We start from the raw sequence: 22,368 nt of genomic DNA, 5'->3' as shown, positions 1-22,368 counted from the left end.
GTTGGCCATGCCAGTATCCATATTCCATCACAGGGGGGGAGAGAGGAGTTTGCTTTCACTGCTAAACTACTTAGAGAAGGTTCTGCTCATAGATGGGGGGAAAAGCCACCCTCCAGCCACTCATGCTCAAGGGGAGCAGCAGAAGAGCAGAAGGAAGCTGACTACAGATTTTTTTCCCTTTGTATCTCACTAATTCCTTTGTCCCTGCAGCTGAAACAGCTCAGTTCTGCTCCCTGCTCCAGCTGGTTGTGGAGCATCTCCCACTTCCCATGTGCCTCTGCCCTTTTAGTGTTTCATCCTTCCACTTTTATTGAAGATCATCCAGTTCTAACCCCTGCCACAGGCTGGGACACCTTCCACTACCCCAGGCTGCTCCAAGCCCTGTCCAGCCTGTCCTTGGACACTTCCAGGGATGGGGCAGCCTCAGCTTCTCTGGGCAACTTGTTCCAGGTCTCTTCTGGGCTGGTTTGGTGTTTCACACCCTTATTCTCTGAGCAGTGATGATTTTTTGGTGCTGTACAGAGTGTATTGTGTTTGCTCTCACCTGTGGCACAGTGAGTGTTACCAGATGGTTTGCTCAAAGTTGATTTTTTTTTAACACTTCTAGTAGTAGTAGCTTAATGCTTGCTGCTCTTCTGCTGTATGTTTTTTAGCCAGGCAAAGTGCCAGCACGGCTGTCAGAGGAAAAACTCCTGGTTGGATCCTGGAGAATAAACCAAGCTTGAATTCCCTCTGAAGAGAGAGAACTCAAGTCCCACAGGGAAGATTTTTTCAGCATAATTGGTAAATTAGTGACCAGTTTTAGAAGGAAAACTGGATGACTTTGGGAGCATCCCCTGGTATCCATCAAGAGGAGGGAGATGTGGTGCAACACCAGCCCCTGGAGCTGGAGCTGAGCATCACCAGCAGCAGCAGCAGAGCCATTCTCTGGACAGGGACGCCAACCACAGCCCTGCAGGCTGCAGGATACCTGTGGGATAGCTAAAGAAATCCATGTTTTGGTAACAGCCCCTGAAGCTCTTAATAAAAATCCCTTCATAGCTGCCTACTCCAGGTAGACCTACCTGTGTATGGTGATTTAATGATTTAACCTGTGATTCTTGGGGTGTCCTGTGCAGGGCCAGGAGTTGAATTCAATGATCCTTTTGGTTCCCAACTCTGGATATTCTGCAATTCCAGAAGGAAAAGTAGTCACTTTGCAGTTTATTTGTATCCTTGCTCATCCAATTGGGAAGATTTAGGGTTTGGTTGTTTTCTTTTTCTTTTAGGGCAGGGATCATCAGGTTACTCTTGTGATACCTCCCCGATCCCAGCAACCATTCCTACCTCTGTTGCAATTCAGGTGGAATTGGAAGAGATACAGTGGAGTGGTTCTGATTTTTGTGAGGATGACTTGTTTCTTCACATAAATTTGATACAGCAAAGTGCAAGGGATTTGGGTCTCTTGCTCTTTATTTGGTTTACACACACCTCAGGGGGTTGTTTTTTTCAGCAGCTTCTCTCTACAGCCACCTATAACTCCACCTGTTTCGTGCATCAGGGGGAGTTCAGGATGTGATATTTAACAGAAACCAGCATTCCAGAGGATCACACCAGCTCTCCTCACTCGTTCTCCTCTTATTTTGGGTTGCTGTGGGGCTGTGCCTGCCCCAGCAGGATCCCTGAGGAGCTCCAGCCTTTTCAGAAGCAGCAGCTCCCTCGCAGCGCTGTCCCAGAGGACTGTGGCAGATTGCAAACACTCTCAGCACAATCATACCAGCCCAATTAGCATAATGATGCTGCCTAATTTATGCACAAATTGCCCTAATTTATGTGTGTCGATACATATGATTAAACCAAGCACAGGTGGAACAGGGTTTGGTCTCACCCAGCCAATGAAGCACAAAGCTGCATCCATCCCAAAATATGTGAAAGGTCCAAAAAAATCCTTCTTTCTATTTCTAAAATATTGAAGTTTGTGTTGTTTTGTTCTGGCAGCATGAATGGGGTGCAGGTCAGGGCTAAACTCATGGCAGGAGGTAAGAGAATAAAAGATTCCTGGGCTGAGATTTGCATGGATTAAAGGCAGCTTTAATTTGCCTTGATACACTTGGGTTTCAGGTGGATTAACAGGCGGCAGGATTTGGGGCTGTCTAGCCAACAAATAATACCTGCCTTCCTGTTATTTTAATTATTTTAATGAGGGATGGAGGACTCTGGAATTGTGGGCCACCTTTGCCAACCCCTGACCTTGAGGTTTTTGTTTGTGAACGTTTTATACCATTAATATTCCCAAATAACAAAACTGCTGTCGTCATCTGAATTCCCAGAGCACTTTCTCAGCAGGGTTCTTCCAAAAAACCCTTCTCAGGTTGTAACCTTGTATTCCTCATTTTGATAAAAGAAAGAGGTGATTTTTTTTTTTCCATAGAATCATAAACTGGTTTGGGTTGGAAGGGATCTTAAAGATCATCTTGTTCCTATTAATCTGTCATGGTCTCCATCACCTGTGAAATTCTGTGATTTTCCTGCACTTGGCACCATCCAAAGCTGTGCTTGGAATCTGTCAGCCTTGTGAATGAAGGAGTAAATTGACCATGAAAATATTGACAGCAATATTTGCTTATGCCAACTTCCTCACTCAGTCCCATAAAATTTACTGCTTTGTTTAAATGCACAGAGCTAACCAATACTCCCATCCTAAATCCCAAGCACTGTACCAGCTACTGGGAAGAAAATTAACTCTATCCCAAAAATTAACTCTCTCCCAGCCAAAACCAGGACAAGCTGGTCACAGCACCAAGCCTGCCCGAGTTTGGGAAGTTTTTGGAGAACACTCTCAGGCACAGGATGGGATCCTTGGGGTGTTCTGCACAGGGCTAGGAGGTGGACTCAATGATTCTGAGGGTCCCTTCCAGCTCAGGATATTCCATTATTCTAACCATCCTGGAACACACTTGACTCTGAGTCCAATGGTCTTTTTCATAACTGGAGTCTCTTTCTAAAGCAGCTTTGTGTAACAGAATTGTCAGAAATACCTGGATCAGGTCAGTGTTAGATTTCCCAGCGCTGCCAGGATTAGAAAATTGAATTTTCATGGTAGAAGATGGAAGTTCCTTCCTATATGTAGCAAGTCTTCCTTACCATTGGTGTGCTGTAACAGCAGGTTAAATTGCTTTCATCCAAATACATACAAACATTATACAAATAATAATTATTAGTTATTATGGTATTCCCGAGGTCAGTGGGTTGCAGGGATGGCTTTCCACACTCAGCTAATGGCACCAGATCCTCCAGATGCAGCTTTTTGGGAGGATTATCTGGCAAGAGGATTACACTGCTGGCCCATCATGGTGCAGTGGGGTCAGGAAAAGGCAGAGGAGTGGAAAGGATTGTGTGGGGCTGCAGGAGCCAAATGTGGGACACTCTCAGCCCCGTGCCACACTTGCTCCTTGCCAGTCACACTTCTTCTCTGCACAGAAACTGGTTCCTGAGTGTCGGAATCCGTGGGTATCGGTGATTCCGAGATTGTAGAAAGTCTCTGTCTTTCTGCCCCGCTGCCAAAGCAGAAGCCATAATTGGTCTGTGCTGGTTTCAAGGTTGTTTATTCTGTTTATCTCTAACATGTTCTGCTGCCCTGCCGCAGCTCTGTCCTGCAGGGCAGCGTGTGGGGCTCTGCCCTCAGTGGGATGTTACAAACATTAAATACCACAAACTACCTGTGCTGGATTTACAATAACGTGCCAATATCTGTCACCTACATTGAACAGTGTGTCCCCAGCCTGAACCAACAGAAAAATGCCAACACCACAGTGAAACATGGAGGGCATGAAGAAGGAGGAAAAGGACAAGACACACCCAATTCCTCCATCTTGTCCCCTCTGAACCCCTAATCTAGAAATCTAAAATTTTACTTTTGCACCCGTGCCACACTTAATTATTACTCTTATCAAATACTCAGAGCTTGTAATTCATCCTGTAAGATTGAAAACTCTTTTCCATGGACAGAGATCACAGCCAGTGTCTCTGGGGGCTCTGTCCAGGGGGGTTCCTGACCCCTGCCAGGGTCCCAGACCTGCCAGGGCAGCCAGAGGGAAGCCCTGGATTCCCACACCTGAGGCCAGTGAGTAATTTCTAGGAACAGATGTGGATGTAAGACACTCCTGTGAGTGTGTACAACATGAGATGTTTCTACTCTGCCATACCCCAGTGCCCACGCACCGTGCTCCGTACCTGTCACAGGGAACACAGGGAACGAGGGCTGTGAGTCACTGCAAGTCACACATCCCAAATTCCCCTCTGATCCATCTTTACAGCCATCTGAAGGCACAGCTGGCTCTACACCCCGTTCACACACGTGTCACTGACATTTATGAGCTCTCTTGTGTCCTTTGCCTTTGCTGGTTTTTGTTATCTCCCAGCGTCTTTCGGGAGGTGCTGCCCTTGTCCTGCCAGGACCTGTGAGCACCAAGTTTTGGGGAAACTCGGCTTCATTGCTTATTCCCTTTGAATTCTCAGTTGGTGGCAGTAGCAGCAGGGGGGGCTGGAGAAGAGAAGGCTTTGGGGAGACTTCCCAGCACCTAGAGAGGCCAAAACAGAGCTGGAGAGGGACTTTGGACAAGAACGTGGAGTGATGGGATGAGGGGCAATGAGCTTGAGCTGTAGGAGAGTAGATTTAGATGGGATATTAGGAAGAAATCCTTGGCTGTGAGGGTGATGAGGCCCTGGCACAGGTTACCCAGAGAGATTGTGGACTTCCCATCCCTGGAAATGTCCAAAGCCAGGTTGGACAGGTTTGGAGCAACCTGGGCTAGTGGAAGGTGTCCCTGCCCATGGCAGCAACACTGGACTTGATAATCTCCAGAGATCCCTTCTGACCCAAACCATTCCATAACTCTGTGATTCTCTTTCACTTAGCACCACACAAAGCTGTGTTTGGAATCTGTCAGCCTTGTGAACGAAGGAGTCAATTGGCCATGAAAATATTGACATCACATTTGCTTACGCTAACTTCCTGACTCGGTCCCATAAAATTTACTGCTTTGTTTAAATGCACAGAGCTAACCAAAGGATGGCAGAGCTTCACCCCCTCTGCATGGAGAGGAGAGGATAGGCTGAAGGCTGGACTGAATTCCTGTAGCCCTCAGACCCCTCTGCCCTGGGACAGCAGCTCTCCTGGGAGGTGTTGGGAAATGCTGCATCATAAGGAAGGAAATGCAAGTGGTATGTGGGAATACCAACGAGTCTGGCACATCTGGGGTCGCTCATTTAGAGCCAGAGCCAAGAGAAAGCAGATGCCTCAGCTGTTCTCCAGTTCCTTTAAGAAAGAATGATCAGGAAAATAACCCAGCTCTCCTCCTTCCGGGCAGATCCAATCAATGTCTTTTAATCTGCTCTGTCTCAGCTTCTCTTACAATGGAAGTTGCTGGTGGTCTGCTTGGGTTAAGCAGCAATTCTGGCAGATTTGAGAGCAGACGTGATCTCCAGGTCTCGTTGCTTTGAAGCTCCCAGTTCTATCACACTCGACTAAATCAGATTTTTGCTTCTCCCGTGGAGGTAGAAAATCAGCCCCGTGCGCCCATCTGATTGCAGTGCTGAGGCTTGTCTAATTGAACAAATGCTCGAGTCAACACTTGAGCAGGATGAAAAACAATGAGGAGATCACCCAGGGATTATGTCTGAGCTCCACAGCTCCTGGCACCGACGGAGCAGATGGCTGGGTCGCATCCTGCCCAAGGCTGGGCAGGAAAGATGTCAGCAGGAAAAAAAAAATTAATTTGGTTTAAATGTATTCAACTCGAAATCTACAAGTGCCTCAGGTCTCTAATTCTGTACTTTATAGCAGCAGCCCAGAAAATGGGATTAGTTGGGGGTTGGCTCTGCAGACTCCTGCAAGGAGCTCTGCTGCTGCCTTAAAGCTGATGTGGGTAAAAAATATTCTGGGAAAGGGGACCTGAGATGGAGGGAGTGGAGACAACTTGGCTGGTCAGGTAAAAGTGGGGAAGAGCCAGGAGCAGTGTGGACGTGGCAGGTGAGCTGTGAGCCCCTGTGGTGTGGCAGTGCTGATGGAGCCAGGAACCCAAACCCGAGAGCTGGTGGGGAGGGAGGTGGTTTGTGCAAGCGTGAGAACATCACAAACATACCTGCAGGTCTCCAGCCTGTTCCTTATAGCATCACACTTGATCCTACAGCCAAAGTCTGTATCCAGAGAGGTTTGGGCTTGGGGGAGTTGCTGGTGGCTGTCCCATGGGTATGTGGCCACCAGAAATCCTGGTGACCTCCATGTGGCTTTCTGTCCCCTTGTCTTGGGATGGGAGTAAATGAACACATAGAACTGCTTTTCCCAATGCCCAAACTACTTCTGTCTGGGGAAACACCCCCTCAGGAGAGCCCTCACTACAACAGAAATTATCTATTTCCTCTGGCTCTGGATGCTCCTAAACTTTATTTGCTTTTACCCAAAAGTAGTGCATCTATCAGGCCAAGCTGGGAATATCAGAGTCCCTTCATCTGTAACTACTGCTGCTCCTGCCTTGTAATTCCCTCCTGCCACCTCTTCCCAAAAGCACTTTTAACTCTGGAAACTCCCAATTTTGCTTTCTGCACTTAAAAGTTATTTTCATTTTTTCAAGCGTGTCCGTAGCTTGAGCAATAATAAAAAATTGCATTTTGCATCTGGTAAAATGAAATGGAATTGCCTTGCTGGCAGCAGTAAAAATGCTGTTTCCCTAAGATATTGATGTATTTGAACTCTTTGGTTTTAAAAGCTTTTTTTGTTTGTTTGTTTCCAGGGGACAGCACTGGAAGAACCTTTATGGGCTCCTAATGACATGCAGGTGGACAATTGACTGATGATAATTAAGGTAGGAAGAGGTCCTCTTAATTTTGGCATCTTCTCATTTGTCCTGTCCTTGAAATAAAATGGTGCTGTACACAACCATGGCACTATGACCAAGCAGTAACTTGTGCTAAAGTGTCCCTTTAAACACAGATGGAAGGGAAATCTTATTTAAGAACTACCTGGGAACGTAACTAAGTGGAAAAAATCTGACTTCCTTCCCCCAAAGGATAATAAGGTCTCTGTTGGTGTGGAGTTGGAAGGGACATGACTCTTATTTGAGAGCACTCAGCACAGGGATTTTTTTGTTTTGCTGAAACCCAGTGGTTGGGTTGGAATTCAGGTTCTAACTTGCAATCTCAGAAAAAAAGAGAAGAAAGCTCAAACTAAAGATATATTTTTTTCATCATCTTGAGCGTCTGTGGAAAGCTGGTCTATCTCCAAATGTGGCAAGAGAGTGCTCAATTCTTGATGGATGAAACAGAGGAAAATCCCTGATTTAAAAGCAGTAAACTGTTGTACAAACTTGGAGGAGAAAATACAAATGTGAGCAGAGTTAAATGGATTTTAAAACAGTTTTTGTGCTGCTTTTATACCTGAATTCTTGCCTTCTTGGGTTGTTTCTACCATGGTGGTTGTGCTTGGAGGCATCATCAGGAGGGTGAGATGATCCCTGCTGGTCTCTGCCTCTTCCTGAAGCAAAGAGGGTCTTCACCCCTTTAGGAGTCCCCACAGAAACTCCCAAATATCTACTGTAACAGAGCTTTGCTTCCTCTCACAATTTGGGTTTTCACTTCTGATTAACGCCTTCAGTTAATGGCTGCTTGGTTTTTGGTGTCGGCAGAGAGTTGTTGGAAGGAGAGGGGGAAATTCAAGCTGCAACAAGAGCAAATTCTCCAGCGTATTCCTGCTTTTTGTTTGGCTTACGATAAGATGCGCTGCTGTGGAATTTGCTTGGAGCAGGGATTTGCATGAATTATTGTTCCTTGCAACGTGTGCATCTGTGCAAACCCTCTCCCCTTGCTCCACGGTACCCGAGCACCTCTTTGGAGGAGGATTTGTGTGCTGGTCAGCAAAAGCCAAGTGCTTGGGGGAAGGAAGGCTGCAGTGATAAAAACAAAGTGCTGAAATAAGGGGAAAACTCCTCCAGGGCTGTGTGTGTTTATTCTGTGTGCTGGCTTCTCATCCCAGCATGGTTTTGTAAAAGCAACATCCTCCTGTTAGGAAAACTCAGGGCAGTTGTGCTTGGCCCCTTGCAAAATTCACTTTTTATTTAGGAAGTGTAATGGCATCAGTCACAGCTGCTGATTGATATAGTGTGGCCCAAAATTATGTACAAGATGGGAGTAAACAGTCATTGGGAATGGTCTCTTGATTCTGCACTTGGAGGTTTTCATTTGAAAAGTTTCCCCCAGCTCCTAGAGAGATTTTTCTGTAGATCACTAATTAAGCAAATGAGCTACAGTGACATCAGTCTATTTCCAAAAAGAGCTGGTGTCTTAGAGAAACCTTCAAGCTGCAGACTCAAATTATCCAATATTTAAAATTATGGTGTCTTACAGGAATAGAAAAAACAAGGAAAGAATTACTGGAATTTTGGATGACTTCAGGTTTGACATACAAAATCAAGTTTTTTTGTGTAATTATGAACTCTACATTGATGCTAAATCCGGTGTCCTCACTAAATTTGACTAAATCTGATGGCATTTTAAAAAATTTGCTTGTAATTCTCTTACTTCCTTTTTGTAGAGAGTAGAAAAGGTTAAGGCAAATACGTTGGTATGTTCATCTACAATACTTTGTGTCATGTATTTATCTTCTGAAAAATTTACTTTGATGGGGAAAACTGGGGGGACTTCTGCCTCCAGAGCATCAGGGGCAGATGTGAGCAATGGGACATAAATTTGTGAGGTCCTGAATTGGGAAAAGCACCAGTGTGTGTTAAAGCAATCAGAGCGAGGTGCTCGGCGTGATGGAGATGTGGCATTGTGTGGAGCTGTGTTTGAGTGTGCAACATGGCATTGTGTGGAGCTGTGTTTGAGTGTGCAAAACACTTCCAGAGCTGCTCAGAAGGGCTGAAACCATCAGGGTGTGGAGGGGACGCTCCCTTGACACCAGTGCAGTGCTGAGTACTTTGTTTTTGAGAGGGGGAGCGCTAAAACCACAGATCTTGTTTCAACAAAGCCCATCCAAAGCCATCCACAACCTCTGCACCATCCATATCCTCCTCCAGCTGTGTTGCCAGCAGTTTTTGGGGAGGTGGGAGCCACGCTGGTGTGGATTTGCAGAAGAGCTCAGCCCGTGTGGTTTCCTCCACCCGTTCCAGCAGCACCCATCACCGAGCTGTTGTTTTCAGTGCTACCCACAATAACTGAAATGTCTTTCCTGAGAGATAAGTCAGTAATTGTGGTTGGCTCCTTCCTCCAGTGTTTGTTCTCTCAGCAACTTGAAAGTTCATTTATCACCGGGGTGCTGCTGGTGCTCCCCTCCAGGGGTACCCTCCACGCTCCCACAGCCTCTCCCTCAAGGATTGCTCCTCAAAAAAGTGCCACAGCTTCATCTTCTCCCCAGGCACGTGCAGTTGTGAGCAAACTTCATGAGATGAGGCTCAGGACTCATCCCTGCACTGCTTCATCCTGGTGGATTCTGCTTTAATTGGCCAAGGCATTAAGTGGTTTTTTTCCCCCACTCGGATTTGCAGTTTTGGTCAAAGCCACCACCAGCTGCAGTGCTTCTGAACCCTTTAAAGATTGCTGTCGTATTTTGGGACTTGTTGATGGGCAGGCTGGTCCTTGGAGAACGTTCTGGAAACACAGAGTTTGCCCAGAGACCATAAATCATAAGTGAATGGTGCTCCTAAATCCCACTGGCACTTCTCCCCACCTCTTTCCTGTGAAGCTTCAAACTTCGACATGAAATTTGATACTGCTGAGGTGAGCTGACCTGGCTTACTGCATCCTAAAAAATACCCTGGGATTTGCAGGGACTGCTGCACAGAGTGCAAACCCTCATTCCCAGCACACACCTCCAGCACTGGGTGGTTCAAGCTGAGTGTGGAATGGGGACAGGAAGGAGAAAACTCCTTGCAGAAACCACACCAGGCAGCGTGTCAGAACCTGCAGCCCCTACCTGGAGCTGCTGGGTATAAATAAACACATCCACCCTCCACCTTAATTCTGACAATTGCCTCCCTGAGGAGTAATTTATTTTTTTTTCCCAGTAGCTTGTTCTGCAAGCAGGTTTCCTCTTGCAGGTGATTAGGAAAACCTCATTTTTATGTTAATTAGGCATAACTATCAGTGCACAGACATCAACTGCTCTCACATCCTTCTGAGACGTGCGATTTTTATTGAAATTCAGTCCTGAAAAACCGATACCAAGTAACTGATGTACCTGTTGCCTGAACAGATGGGAAACTGCACCAAAGGGGTGGTTGCCTCATAAATACATTTCCAGGGTGTAACAACCACAGGTTCAGCTTTCAGGAGGGTTGCAGCTGCAGGCAGTTTAGGTTTTTAGTGGTGTTTGCTTGCTAAGTTTGAGGGCTTCCTCAACAACTTGTCTCCAGTGAGATCAAGCCATGCTAATTTAATTAATTGCTGCTAAGCACAGCTACTGCTGACACTGGTGGGCCTGCACCTATAGGAGCAAATCTTTTTCATGTTGGTGTCTCCAAACACATCCCTACTTTGATTTTGTTGGGTCCAGTGGGAGGGTTGAGTTGATTTACATTTTCAGTAAAACACATCCTTCATTTTGGGTAGATGGGCTGTGCCATCCCTGGAGGTGCTCAAGGCTGGATGGGGTTTGGAGCAACCTGGTTTAGTGTCTCATCCCATGGTGGAACTAAACTGTCTTTAAGATCCCTTCCAACAGAAAATAAGAGGGAATTCAATCAGATGTGCTTTGGGTTTGTTGGTAAAACACAAGTGCAGCTGCTTTGGTGACATTTTTTCACAGTACCAAGCACTGGAGGTGGAGGGGCCAGAGGAGAACATCTGGTCCCAGCAGATACAAACCCAAATCTGTGAAATTCTGGAATTGCACCCAAGAATGGTACAATTGGAATTGCAGTGTCTTGGCCCAAGACCACAAGGAGGTTTCAGGAGCACGTTTGCCCAGCCAGACACAGGTCAGCAGTGGGATTAGCCAGGTCACTTGCTAACACCATTAACTTCTCCTATCTCCTTTCCCAGAACTCAGTTCTCGTGATGTTATTAAATATTTTGTAATCCAAATCCTTGAGGTTCCTTGCTGAAAGCTAAAACAAATATATCCATCTTATCAGGCCTTTCCAAGAGCAGAGCATGGAAATCCCCTGTCAGGCTGGCACCGGCGCGGTGTTTTCCTCTCTTTGCACCGGCGACTTTTCCTTTAATATTGCTGCACAAATCTTCCCTGGATTATGCAATGATTAAGAAGAAAGAATGAAAAATTACACAGGAATTTGGCAAGGGAGACGTGGACCCCTCACAGCTCCAGTTGGTGGTTGGATGGATTTGTGATGCATTAAACACATGGAGGTGGTGCAGAACCAGCAGGGCTTGGTCAGGGACCTGTTCCCTTTTCACACAGAGTCATTCTGAGGGCAGGCAGGTATCTGGGTTGGGGATTTCTGTGTGTGGATGTCCACAGGGAGATAAGGCAGGCTACAAAAATTAATCTTTTTGTGTATTTCCCTTCCCAGGGCTGTGATCTGTTGATTTTTTTTTGGTTGGTTTTTTGTTTGTTTGTTTGGGTTTTGTTTTTATTTTGTTTTTTGTTAAAGTTAGGGTTGATATTAAATATCTTGAGGTGGTATTTTGTGTTTGGATCAGATGTTTATTAATTTTTATTTATATTACAGTCTTACGACTTTTGAGTTCTATAGTATTTTACTAACAATTAATCCATTTACTAACCATTTGCTAACAATTAAACCATTATAAAATGGTTTTGTATTTGTCTTTTTAAGGAAAAACTATTTAATTTCCTTAAAAACTTTTTAAAGGAAAAACTTTTTAATTAAGAAATGACACTTAAATTATTCTTACTTTTAAGTTAATAATTAATTACCTATGTCTTGTAGTGTGGACTTTTTTGTTTAATTATAACATATTGCTTAAATTTGTGAAGAAGAAGTTGAAGAAAAAGGACTAGTTACTGCTTTAAAACTTCTGTTGTAGTTTTATATATAATTATTATATTTCAAAACTTTCAACTTTAAGGTTTCTACTATGTGATATTACACACTTCTATTCAAACTACACACTTATAATCTTGGTGTTATTCATCAATTTTGGAAGCTTTTCCTACAGCTTCAGTTCAAATATAGTGTTTTCTTGAGGGTCTGTGCTTTTGAACTCAGAAAATCTAAAATTCTCAGCATCCAGGGTTCCACAGTGATCCTTGAGCTGTGGTGGCCTAAGGTGGGTGCGTTTCATGGGAAGTGATACCTGGCAGCAGGTAAAAGCTGCAGCTGGGGAGAAGCCAGACAAGCTTTTGATGCGTAAATCCTCCCGTTCTGACACAAAATGTGAGATTTTTCTTACAAACTCCGCCAGTTTCTCTGAGCTTCATCAAAATACAACACCACTCGGGGTGAGAGAGGGCACAGCTGGTACCTGTGGAGCCAAGGGATGAGCTGGCTGGGGAAGGAGGTAAATTATTGCCTGGGGAACCTGGAAGGGTGGTCTGGAGGAGGAGGACAGCTTTAGAGAGAAACTAGATTTTGGTTGACCATTGCTGAGGAAATCTAATGCCCAAACTCGATTTTTAATGCATTTTATAGTTGCCCATTCGTATGCAAGACATTTTTCCTTTTTCCATCCTCTCTTACCCAGGTGTAATAAGTTGTAGTGCAGGAAGTGGGTGGTGAACCAGGTGAAATGTACAATATTTGGGGAAGGAAATACTGTAATCCACAGTTTTTTCTACTGCAGAGAACATTTGTGGGATGTGTCTGAGCTGCTTGGCCAGGTTCTGCTTCCATTTGATGTGGTTTGTGTGCCTTGGTGAGCAGTTCCCTCTTTGCAGAGCTGGAGGGAGGGGAGAAGCTCTTTAAAGTGAAACACTTCAAATATAGATGGAGTTTATGCTACAATAAAGCTGTGTTTTACCTCTTCATGGCTCTTTTTCCCCCCATGGAAGGTGCCCAGCTTGGTTGCACCTCACTCAGCAGATTCTTGGCAACTTCAGGTCTTAACCTTGGGCTGAGCTTTCAGGAAGCACAAGGTCAGGCTGTTGTAGGTTCAAAATTCAACTAGACCTGATCCTTAATTTAAGAAAAACCCAAAAAACTAAAAAGCAAGCAAGCAAAAAATATTAGTATGGGCTGCTTCCAGTTTTGTACAAGGGGGTGCAGAAGTCATAAGAATCACAGAACCACAAAAATGTTCTGAGTTGAAAGAGGTGTTTAAAACTATTTAATCCACCCCTCTGCCATGTTTTAGCTAAATCCACTAGACCAGCTAGCAAAATCAACAATATCATGTGAACAAGACCATGATATCACAAAAAACTTTGTATTTGAGACAGACTAGTCTTGAAGATGGACTGTTGCTGTTTCTCCCCCAAAATGAGTGGATGTTATGGCATCTAAAGTGACATCTGAGCTCTGAGGAAGCACAAGATCAAGCTGCTGTTTCTCTAGAGGAAATTTGTAGGTTCAAAATTCAACTAGACCTGGTCCTTAATTAAAAAGCACCCAAACACTAAAAAGCAAACAAGCAAAAAATATTAGTATGGGCTGCTTACAGCCCATACTGAGCCCCCTTTAGTACAAGGGGGTGGAGAAGTCACAGAATCACAGAACCATAAAATAAATGTTCTGGATTGAAAGAGGTCTTAAAAAAACATTTAATCCAACCCCCATGCTATGTGTAAGGATACCTTCCACTAGACCAGCTAGCAAAATCACCAAGACCATGTGAACAAGACCATGATATCACAAAAAATTTTGTATTTGAGATGAGGTAGTTTTGAGGCTGGAATGTTGCTGTTTCTCCCCCAAAATGAGTGGATGTTATGGCATCTAAAGGGACATCTGAGCTTGTGAGGTGCAGGTAGGACTGAGCAGGGAGGTCTCTCTGCAGCTGCATCGCATTTGGGTTTAGTTATTTAAGGTTCCTCCTTGCAGAGGAAACTTGTGGGGAGGTGAGAGCTCTGCAGGAGGGGGAAATGGCTGAAGGGATTAAGCAGCAGAAAGCTGTTGGAGTAATGTGGAAGCTGAGTTGGGTTTTTCAGGAGAGAAGCTGGTGAGGATTCACGTTGTGTTGGTGCTTTAATCCATGTTAGAAGACTCAGGTGTGTGGAAATGCTGGGATGTTCGGGATGTTCATTGTCTCCCTGCCATCATCCCAAAGATGAGCCCAGAATTACAGGTGGTGACCAAGATCAGGAAAGAGTAAAATCTGAACAAAATTGAAATTATTTGGAAGGGCTGGAGCTCTGCCCTTCAATGCTTCTCCAAAGTGGAAGGTGCAGGGAGCCCCAGGAATGGCTGAAACACCTGGGGATCCCCATGAAGGGTGGTGTTGGCTGGATTTTCTTCTTCCCAGTGTGTCTTGGGATGAACACTTGTCAGAATCTGTGGTATTGATGATTCCAGGATTGTAGAAAGTCTCTGTCTGTCAGCCCCGCTGCCAAAGCAGAAGCCATAATTCGTCTGTGCTGGTTTCAAGGTTGTTTATTCTGTTTATCTCTAACATGTTCTGCTGCCCTGCCGCAGCTCTGTCCTGCAGGGCAGCGTGTGGGGCTCTGCCCTCAGTGGGATGGTACAAACATTAAATACCACAAACTACCTGTGCTGGATTTACAATAACGTGCCAATATCTGTCACCTACGTTGGACAGTGTGTCCCCAGCCTGAACCAACAGAAAAATGCCAACACCACAGTGAAACATGGAGGGCATGAAGAAGGAGAAAAAGGACAAGGCACACCCAATTTCCTCCATCTTGTCCCCTTTGAACCCCTAATCTAGAATCCTAAAATTTTACTTTTGCACCCGTGCCACACTTAATTATTACTCTTATCAAACACTCAGAGCTGGTAATTCATCCTGTAAGATTGAAAACTCTTGTCCATGGACAGAGATCACAGACAGTGTCTCTGGGGGCTCTGTCCAGGGGGGTTCCTGACCCCTGCCAGGGTCTCAGGGCAGCCAGAGGGAAGCTCTGGATTCCCACAAACACTCAGCGGAGAGGATGAAAATTCTGTTTGCACGCTGCCAGAGCAGGTGTCCCTTACAGACATCATTTACTGTCGAAAAACCATGCTGAAACTCCAGCTGCAGTGGATCAGTGCCTGCAGCTGCCTCAGGTCACGCTGCTACCAGCTCACCACATCTGCAGAGGAAAGAAGAACCTGGTCCTGCAGTGCCCTGCAGGTGCTGGGGGGCAAGAAGACCTCAACCCCCACATTGTGGTGCAGCTCCAGCCCCTCCCAGAGGCTCAATTTGGCTGTCCTGGAGCTCAGACACACCTTGGGCAGGATGGAGATTTGTTTGCTCAAATGACAGGTCACAGGAAATGAATTTTCTTCTCCTCAGGTGCCATGAGCAGCACTGAAACCACCCCTGAATATTGCACCAGGGATGCTCACAGGTGTCCACAGCATGAGAACAAACTGGGAAGCCCAGTATGGCACTGGTTTTGAGCCAGTTGAGCAGCTTTGCTGGAGGTGCTTCCCAGCTGCTGTTTTGTTTCAGAGGTCAATCTGTTAAAAATTCTTTTCGAAAGCAGCCAGAGGCTTGATCAAAACCTATTTAATATCTATTTCTTTATTTTTATGTGCTTTGAATCCTGAAATGTACCATTTAGGAGGATGTTTTAGTGAGATGTTGGCTGGCAACCCAGCTCTGCATTAAGCACTTTAAAGCATCTACTCCCCGCTTCAATTTTATTTGCTCTTAAATAATAATAATAAAAAAAAGATAATATCTGCTAGACACGGGTTTGTTCATCCCTCAGGCAGGTGTTCAGGAGTTTTCATTGTTTTTAAAGAGGCTGTTTCTGGGCTTTTGGAAGGGCTGTCAGCTTGCTGAAGTCCATGATGAATCTGTAAGAGGTGCTTAATTGGAAATGCTGGTTCAGTGATGGGACACAGGATGCTCAGCTGTGGGAACCCAGAGCGAGGGAAATATCCCCCTGGCTGCCAAGAAAACTCTGACTTTGACCCTCATTCATACAGAAAACTTCCAAAGCCTCAAAGTAAACTAGAAACCACAAAAGTGTGAAATAGATTGTTGATACTAGTGTACTATGTCACATGGGTGAGAAATTTTAAGTTTTAGGATTTTTAGTATGTTATAGATAGGTTCAAGGTAGATCTAAAGTGTTGTCTCAAATTCCTTTCTTCTCTCTTCTTCTTCCTCTTTCTTCTTGGGTTTAAGTAGTATCTTGTAATTGAGTAGAAAAACCTACATTGCGAGTCCTTAGGAGTCAATTATTTAGTTAGAAAGAAAAATAATTTAAGTATCACTTCTTAATTAAGTAGTTTAGTTTTGATTAGACTTAAAAAAAACCTTACAACACAAAGTTGTTGGCCATTTTTGTGCTGTTTTTCATAGACACGAAGTCTAGTACAGACAGTGTGCTAAAGTTTTAATAAGATAACAATGAACAGAAGGTGAAGACCAAAAAAGTCCAAAATTCCTAACACAGAACTACTCCAAGAGGGTCTCCCCTCAGCCTCACCTTTGGTCCCTGTGCTGTGCTCTGGGCATCCCTGCCTTGTAATCTCATGGGGGCAGCCCTGGGGTTTGAGCCTTAGCAGGAGAAAAAATTCTTCCTCAGTTCTTCATGCCTTGCTTGTAATGAAATGACTTTATTTCCTTGTGCAGCAATCATAATTTTAATAAATTTTCCCAGTCACAAAAGGAATGTCGTGAACTGATTTTCTCCTTCTCTTCACCGTGAGGCAGATTTTTGCTTTTCAAAGGAAAATACCTTTTAAAACATTTGCACTTCCTTTCAGCTTGAATGATTTCATCCATACTCTGATTTTTATTAACAAAGGCTCACAGCAAGATGGCTTTCAGCCCTTTCAGCTGTTGATTTATCCCAGTCTTTATTCTTGGGAACAAAAATATGGAAAAATTCTCTGTTACACAATTTTTAACACACATTTTCGGAGTTTCATACCACAGGGCATTGTGGATTTTTTTTTTTTTTTCCCAGTGATGTTTTAACATCTGAATTTGGTACAATTCGCTGCTTTTGAAGCATTTGGTGACTTTTGCTTTGTGCTTGATCCAATTTTGATGTGAATTGTCCCAGCTTCTGTTTCGGGGGAGGAGCAAAGTTATTTTTTTTCTCACCAGCCTACATGGCATTGAATCCATCTGGAGCACGTGGCTGCTGTAATACAAAAACCACACTTTTTTTTTTTTTTTTTTCCCTTTTTCCTTTTTTTTTTTTCACAAATTCTTCCCAGTGTGATTTCAGTAGTTAAACTGATTCAGTCTCCTGCCCCGGGACTGCCGTGCTGGAAGCTGAAATCTGTTTGTGTTTAAAGATGCTGCTTCTATTTTGGTAGAAAAATGCATCATCAAGAAGTCTTTCTTCCCACTAGCTGCACAGTCAGCCTGGAATAAGATCTCCAGGGGCACAACCTAATGAAATAACCCACTGGGACACCAGGGAAAAAAAAAAAACAAACAAAAAAAACCCACCTCTGATAGTGGGATCAAGCTGGATGCTTCCCAAAAGGAGTAAGTCAAAGTCTTGTGTAGCAGAAGTTGGGCACAATCAAGGCTGGTGACTGATGGGATGGTATTAGGAGAAAGTTGTTGGCTAAACAAAGTCTGATGTGTTACAGGATGGGAATTTTTATATGGGATGCTTCTCATCAGCAAAAAATAGCAGGGATATGGGATATGGCAGCCCTGAAAGTTTTGGGGATGATGGTGGATGAAAGGATGGACATGTCCTGGCTGATCCCACACTGTGGGCAGCAGGGAAGGGGGGATTCAGTGCCTGGAGGGGCTTCAGGAGAGCTGGAGAGGGATTTTGGGAAAAGGATGGAAGGACAGGACAAGGGGGAATGGCTTCCCACTGCCAGAGGGGAGGGATGGATGGGATTTTGGGAAGGAATTGTTCCCTGGCACAGGGTGCCCAGAGAAGCTGTGGCTGCCCCTGGATCCCTGGAAGTGCCCAAGGCCAGGTTGGATGGGGCTTGGAGCAACCTGGGATGGTGGAAGGTGTCCCTGCCTATGGCACAGGGTGACACTGGATGGGCTTTAATATCCCTTCCAACCTAAACCACTGCATTATTCTGGTTCTAGGATGGCATTTTCATTCAATTCAGATAGTCTGGGATGCTGTGAGGGTCATTAACAGGCAGGGTGGTTAATTAACCCACAGGACACGTGCAGGGAGTGTCTGGACACAGCCATTCCACCTGGGAATACGGGATGCACACAGGGACAGGAAGGGTTGTGCTCTTGAACCCAGCTTCAGAAGCTGACAGTGTGGTGGAGAATGAAGGAATTTCTCCCCTAAAATTGGATGCAGTTGCATAGAGGATGTGTCAGGGATGAAGAAACTCCCCTACAGTTGCCTTCCCATCACTGTCACCGCCTTCCTCACGTGGATCAAGATGAATCAAGGACACAACACTGGGGAAGGGGTTGGGTGTCCCTCTCTGGAAGCCACCAGCAGCTGATGATCCTGATGTTCCTGCTCTTACCTCACACCACACACCCACCCCATCCTCACCAGTATTCCTAGAGGGACTCACAGAGCCTCTGAAGTGATTGAAGTGCTCACAAGTATTTGACTATCCCAGTAAGTATTTATCTGCAGTTAAAGCCTTGGAAAAACATTGTGAAACATGAGCCATGGTGCAGTCCTGCTTCCCTTTGTGTCAAACTGGCAAATGCTGCCTTTGATCCTCCCTTATCCCCATGGATTGGGGCCATCTCCTTTCTTCTCTGCACTGAGGACCCACAGCAGCATCTGGGACTGTGCATGGGGCCCCAAAGTGTGGGAACCCAGAGCTTCCCTCTGGCTGCCCTGGAAGGCCTGGGACCCTGGCAGGGGTCAGGAACCCCCCTGGACAGAGCCCCCAGAGACACTGGCTGTGATCTCTGTCCATGGAAAAGAGTTTTCAATCTTACAGGATGAATTACAAGCTTTGAGTGTTTGATAAGAGTAATAATTAAGTGTGGCACGGGTGCAAAAGTAAAATTTTAGGATTCCAGATTAGGGGTCCAAAGGGGACAAGATGGAGGAAATTGGGTGTGTCTTGTCCTTTTTCTCCTTCTTCATGCCCTCCATGTTTCACTGTGGTGTTGGCATTTTTCTGTTGGTTTAGGCTGGGGACACACTGTTCAACGTAGGTGACAGATATTGGCACGTTATTGTAAATCCAGCACAGGGAGTTTCTGGTATTTAATGTTTGTACCATCCCACTGAGGGCAGAGCCCCACACGCTGCCCTGCAGGACAGAGCTGCGGCAGGGCAGCAGAACATGTTAGAGATAAACAGAATAAACAACCTTGAAAACAGCACAGACGAATTATGGCTTCTGCTTTGGCAGCGGGGCTGACAGACAGAGACTTTCTACAATCTCGGAATCATCAATACCACGGATTCCAACACCAAACAAGCAGCACTCAGGCTCATCTCTCCAATTTCCAGCGCCTTTTGTGAGATGCTACCAGCTTTGGTACTTCAAAGAAAGGTGTCAGAAATGCAAAAATGAGCAATTAAGGATTAATCTGCTTGTGGGGATGGGTATCTGCCTCCCCCTCCTGATTGCAGTGTAAATTAGTGGTTGACTTGAGCCCTGTAGTGGAGCTATTTATACCTCGAAGGTTTGAATTATAGCTGGATAGATTATATCATCCCTTTGTTTAATCCTTTTTCCTTTCTTCTGTCAGGCTTTTGACCTCAGTGATTTTCAAAGCAGTCAGATTCGCTTCCTACGGTTTTCTGGTGATGGTATTTGTATCCAGGAAAGGGGAGGAGAATTTAGATGGCTTTTTCTGTACTGTTTTATTTTCTCTTGCTCTCCCTTACTCATTTCCTCATTCAACAGCCCAGTCTTTTTTTTTTTTTTTTTCTTTTTAACCTTTTCAGGCATTTTCATTCCACAACTGTCATTGCCTTTCTAAGGCTTTTTATTTTCTAGGGCTTCAAAACAGCAGAGGTGAAGGGAAGCCTGGGTGAATATTCCACTTTATAGGCTTGAGCTCTTCCCAAAAATCTTTGGAGTGAAGCTCTCCTGCCATGCACCTGCCTGCTGGTCAGACCTAAAGCTCTCCTTCATTTCCCCCCCACCCAAGGACCAGTGTGAGGGAGGGTGTTGTTGCTCTTGGATTTATTTGCTGTGATTTTGCAAATAAATGCTTTATAATCACTTCCTTGCTGCTCTTTGCAGCCAAGAAAGGCAGAGGTGCAGCCAGGGAAGGGCAGGCTGCCTCCCTGTGCTCTGGCTTTCCCTTTGGATATGCACTTCCTATTTCCAAAAATGCTTTTTTTTTTTTTTTTTTTAGATCTATAATAAGAGTTAGAGGGTTTAGAATATATATTTATTCTTACAGCTCTCTAAAAGTTGTGTTTTGAACAAAAACACCCCAAAGCTGGCCCTGGGTCAGTGGCTGCAGTGGTTCCTGGCTCTTTGCTCTGTTGCTGCAGTTTGGATTTTCCTGTATTTCCCATCCAGGAGAAGCTGTCAGAAAAATAAAGGGCACAGGAGATGTGGAAATCGACTGAGTATTTTTTAAATATCAGAACATGCTGTACAAGGCTGGGAATTAAATTTTGCTGCAGAAGCAAGCAGAGAGTTCCTCTGCAGTGTGAGCTTCCCTCACATCTTCCTCGATGGGTTTTCCTACCTGGAGCAACCTAAAAAATTCCCAAAAAGACCTTCAGATCCTTTTGTGGCGAGGATTCACACACATGGTTGATTGTTTTTGGACAAGAGGGAATAAAGATCTCCAGCAAAACTCCTGGCAGGAGTGGAAACCTTTAAAAAGTGACGCTGAGCCAAATTGGTTGGGGCTTGGAGTAACCTGGGCTGGTGAATGATGTCCCTGTCCCAGAGGGAGGACCTTGAAGTGGCAGCACCCTCTTGGATCCAGTGGGTCTTTATTTGCTGAAGTGATGATCAAGGCCAAAATAACCATTTTTTGTAATAAATTAGAATAGCTTTTACTACCAGACACGGGTATGAAATCCTTTGGGGAGAATAGGATGGTGGCTGGAGCAGAGTTTTCCCATCTAGTGCTTTTTTAAGGGCATTTTCAGTCAAAGCCATTGCATTTTTGACACCCTTTATCAGTATGTGCTTAACCTCCAACCTGGTGGATATTTGGGGCATTGTTTGTCTCTTGCAGCCCTCCCAACATTTGTGAGCAATTATTTTTCTGGAGCAGCGCTTGAGCCCTTAGACCTTTTTTCTCCAAGCTGCTGCCCACGATTTGGCCACATCTCAGCCTCTCTCTCTGGTATTTCTGGGAAGTGGAAGCTGTTTCCTGGTGCAGAAAACTCAATTATTGGGTAAACTCAGATCCTTCATCTGGAATGAAGCTGGGAATGTTCATCAGGCAACACCAATATCATCACCTTCATTTTCAGACGCTTGTGGAGTGTTGGAAGCAATTAAGGCTGATCAGATGGGATGGATCCCTCTCCTCTCTCCCCTCATCCCACCCTTTTTTACTCTTTTCTCTGCCTTCTTTCCCTCCTCCCTAAAAAAGGAGAAAGGGAAAGAAAAGCAAAGTAACTTGTATGGATAGAGGGGAGGTGTAATTATGAGCAGTGGGACCAATTTAAAAAAGAAGATTTCAGGAAGACTCAAGACTTCCTTTGACATGTTGAGGGGTTTTGCTAGAGGATAAAAGGAAAATAAACTAATTTATTCCTAAATTGTAATTCCTATTTGGTATTAATCTGTTTCATTAGTGTAGTTCACAAATGCACACAGGCAGGGGAGAGAGGGGGGCAGCAAATTGAGATGAAGACATTTTCAAAAGGAAATTCTTGCTCGGAAAGGCTTCCTGCAGGGAGAAATCATATCCCAGGAGAAGAACTGGAAACTCCATGGCTTTGGACTTTTATAAGTGAGACTGGATAGAGCAATTTGGGAAATTTCTTGTAGGAAGCAGTTTTTGCTGCATGGTGGGTAGGACCAGATGGTCTAATTGATCCCTTCCATGTGGCTTTCATTTCCTCCTGGGGAAAAAAAACCCAACCAAACTTTCCTCCTGGGAAGGGCACTGGGCTGAGGAGTGTGGTGGCCTTGGAGATCTGTCACTGCTTACAGGGTTGCTGTTGTTCTGGGCTGTGATTCTGCTACTCTGAAATATTTTTCATTAAAAAATATTATTTTTATTCCCTGCTGTGACTCTTTCTAGGCTTAGGAGGGTGTAACCATCTTTGCAGGGAGTGCTCTTCACCTTCCCTGAAGCTGCAGCTGAGGCATCTCCCAAAACTCTCTGGTGTCCATGGGTGTCAGCTCTGGAGCTTGTGAACTGAAAATGCTTTCACTGAGATCTGAACAGCTTTTTCTTGTTTTTCACCTTCAAAAAAAAAATCCTGTTTCCTATTTGCTCCATAGGAGTGAG

At 44.8% G+C, this 22,368-nt stretch overlaps 1 protein-coding gene across 4 annotated transcripts in view; it reads left to right on the top strand.

Moving 5' to 3' along the window:
- Nucleotides 1-22,368, top strand: part of PTPRA (protein tyrosine phosphatase receptor type A) — a 119,406-nt gene that overhangs the window by 50,214 nt on the left and 46,824 nt on the right. For all 4 annotated transcript variants that reach the window (XM_041715615.2, XM_041715614.2, XM_072927889.1 and 1 more), the window contains one exon: nucleotides 6,771-6,842. In XM_041715615.2, coding sequence (XP_041571549.2) covers nucleotides 6,831-6,842 — 12 coding nt within the window. In that variant the 5' untranslated portion in view covers nucleotides 6,771-6,830. The remainder of the gene's footprint in view (nucleotides 1-6,770; nucleotides 6,843-22,368) is intronic.

Source organism: Taeniopygia guttata, chromosome 4 (assembly GCF_048771995.1).
Source record: "Taeniopygia guttata chromosome 4, bTaeGut7.mat, whole genome shotgun sequence".
Lineage (NCBI taxonomy): Eukaryota > Metazoa > Chordata > Aves > Passeriformes > Estrildidae > Taeniopygia > Taeniopygia guttata.
This window is presented reverse-complemented; position numbering and strand designations above follow the sequence as displayed.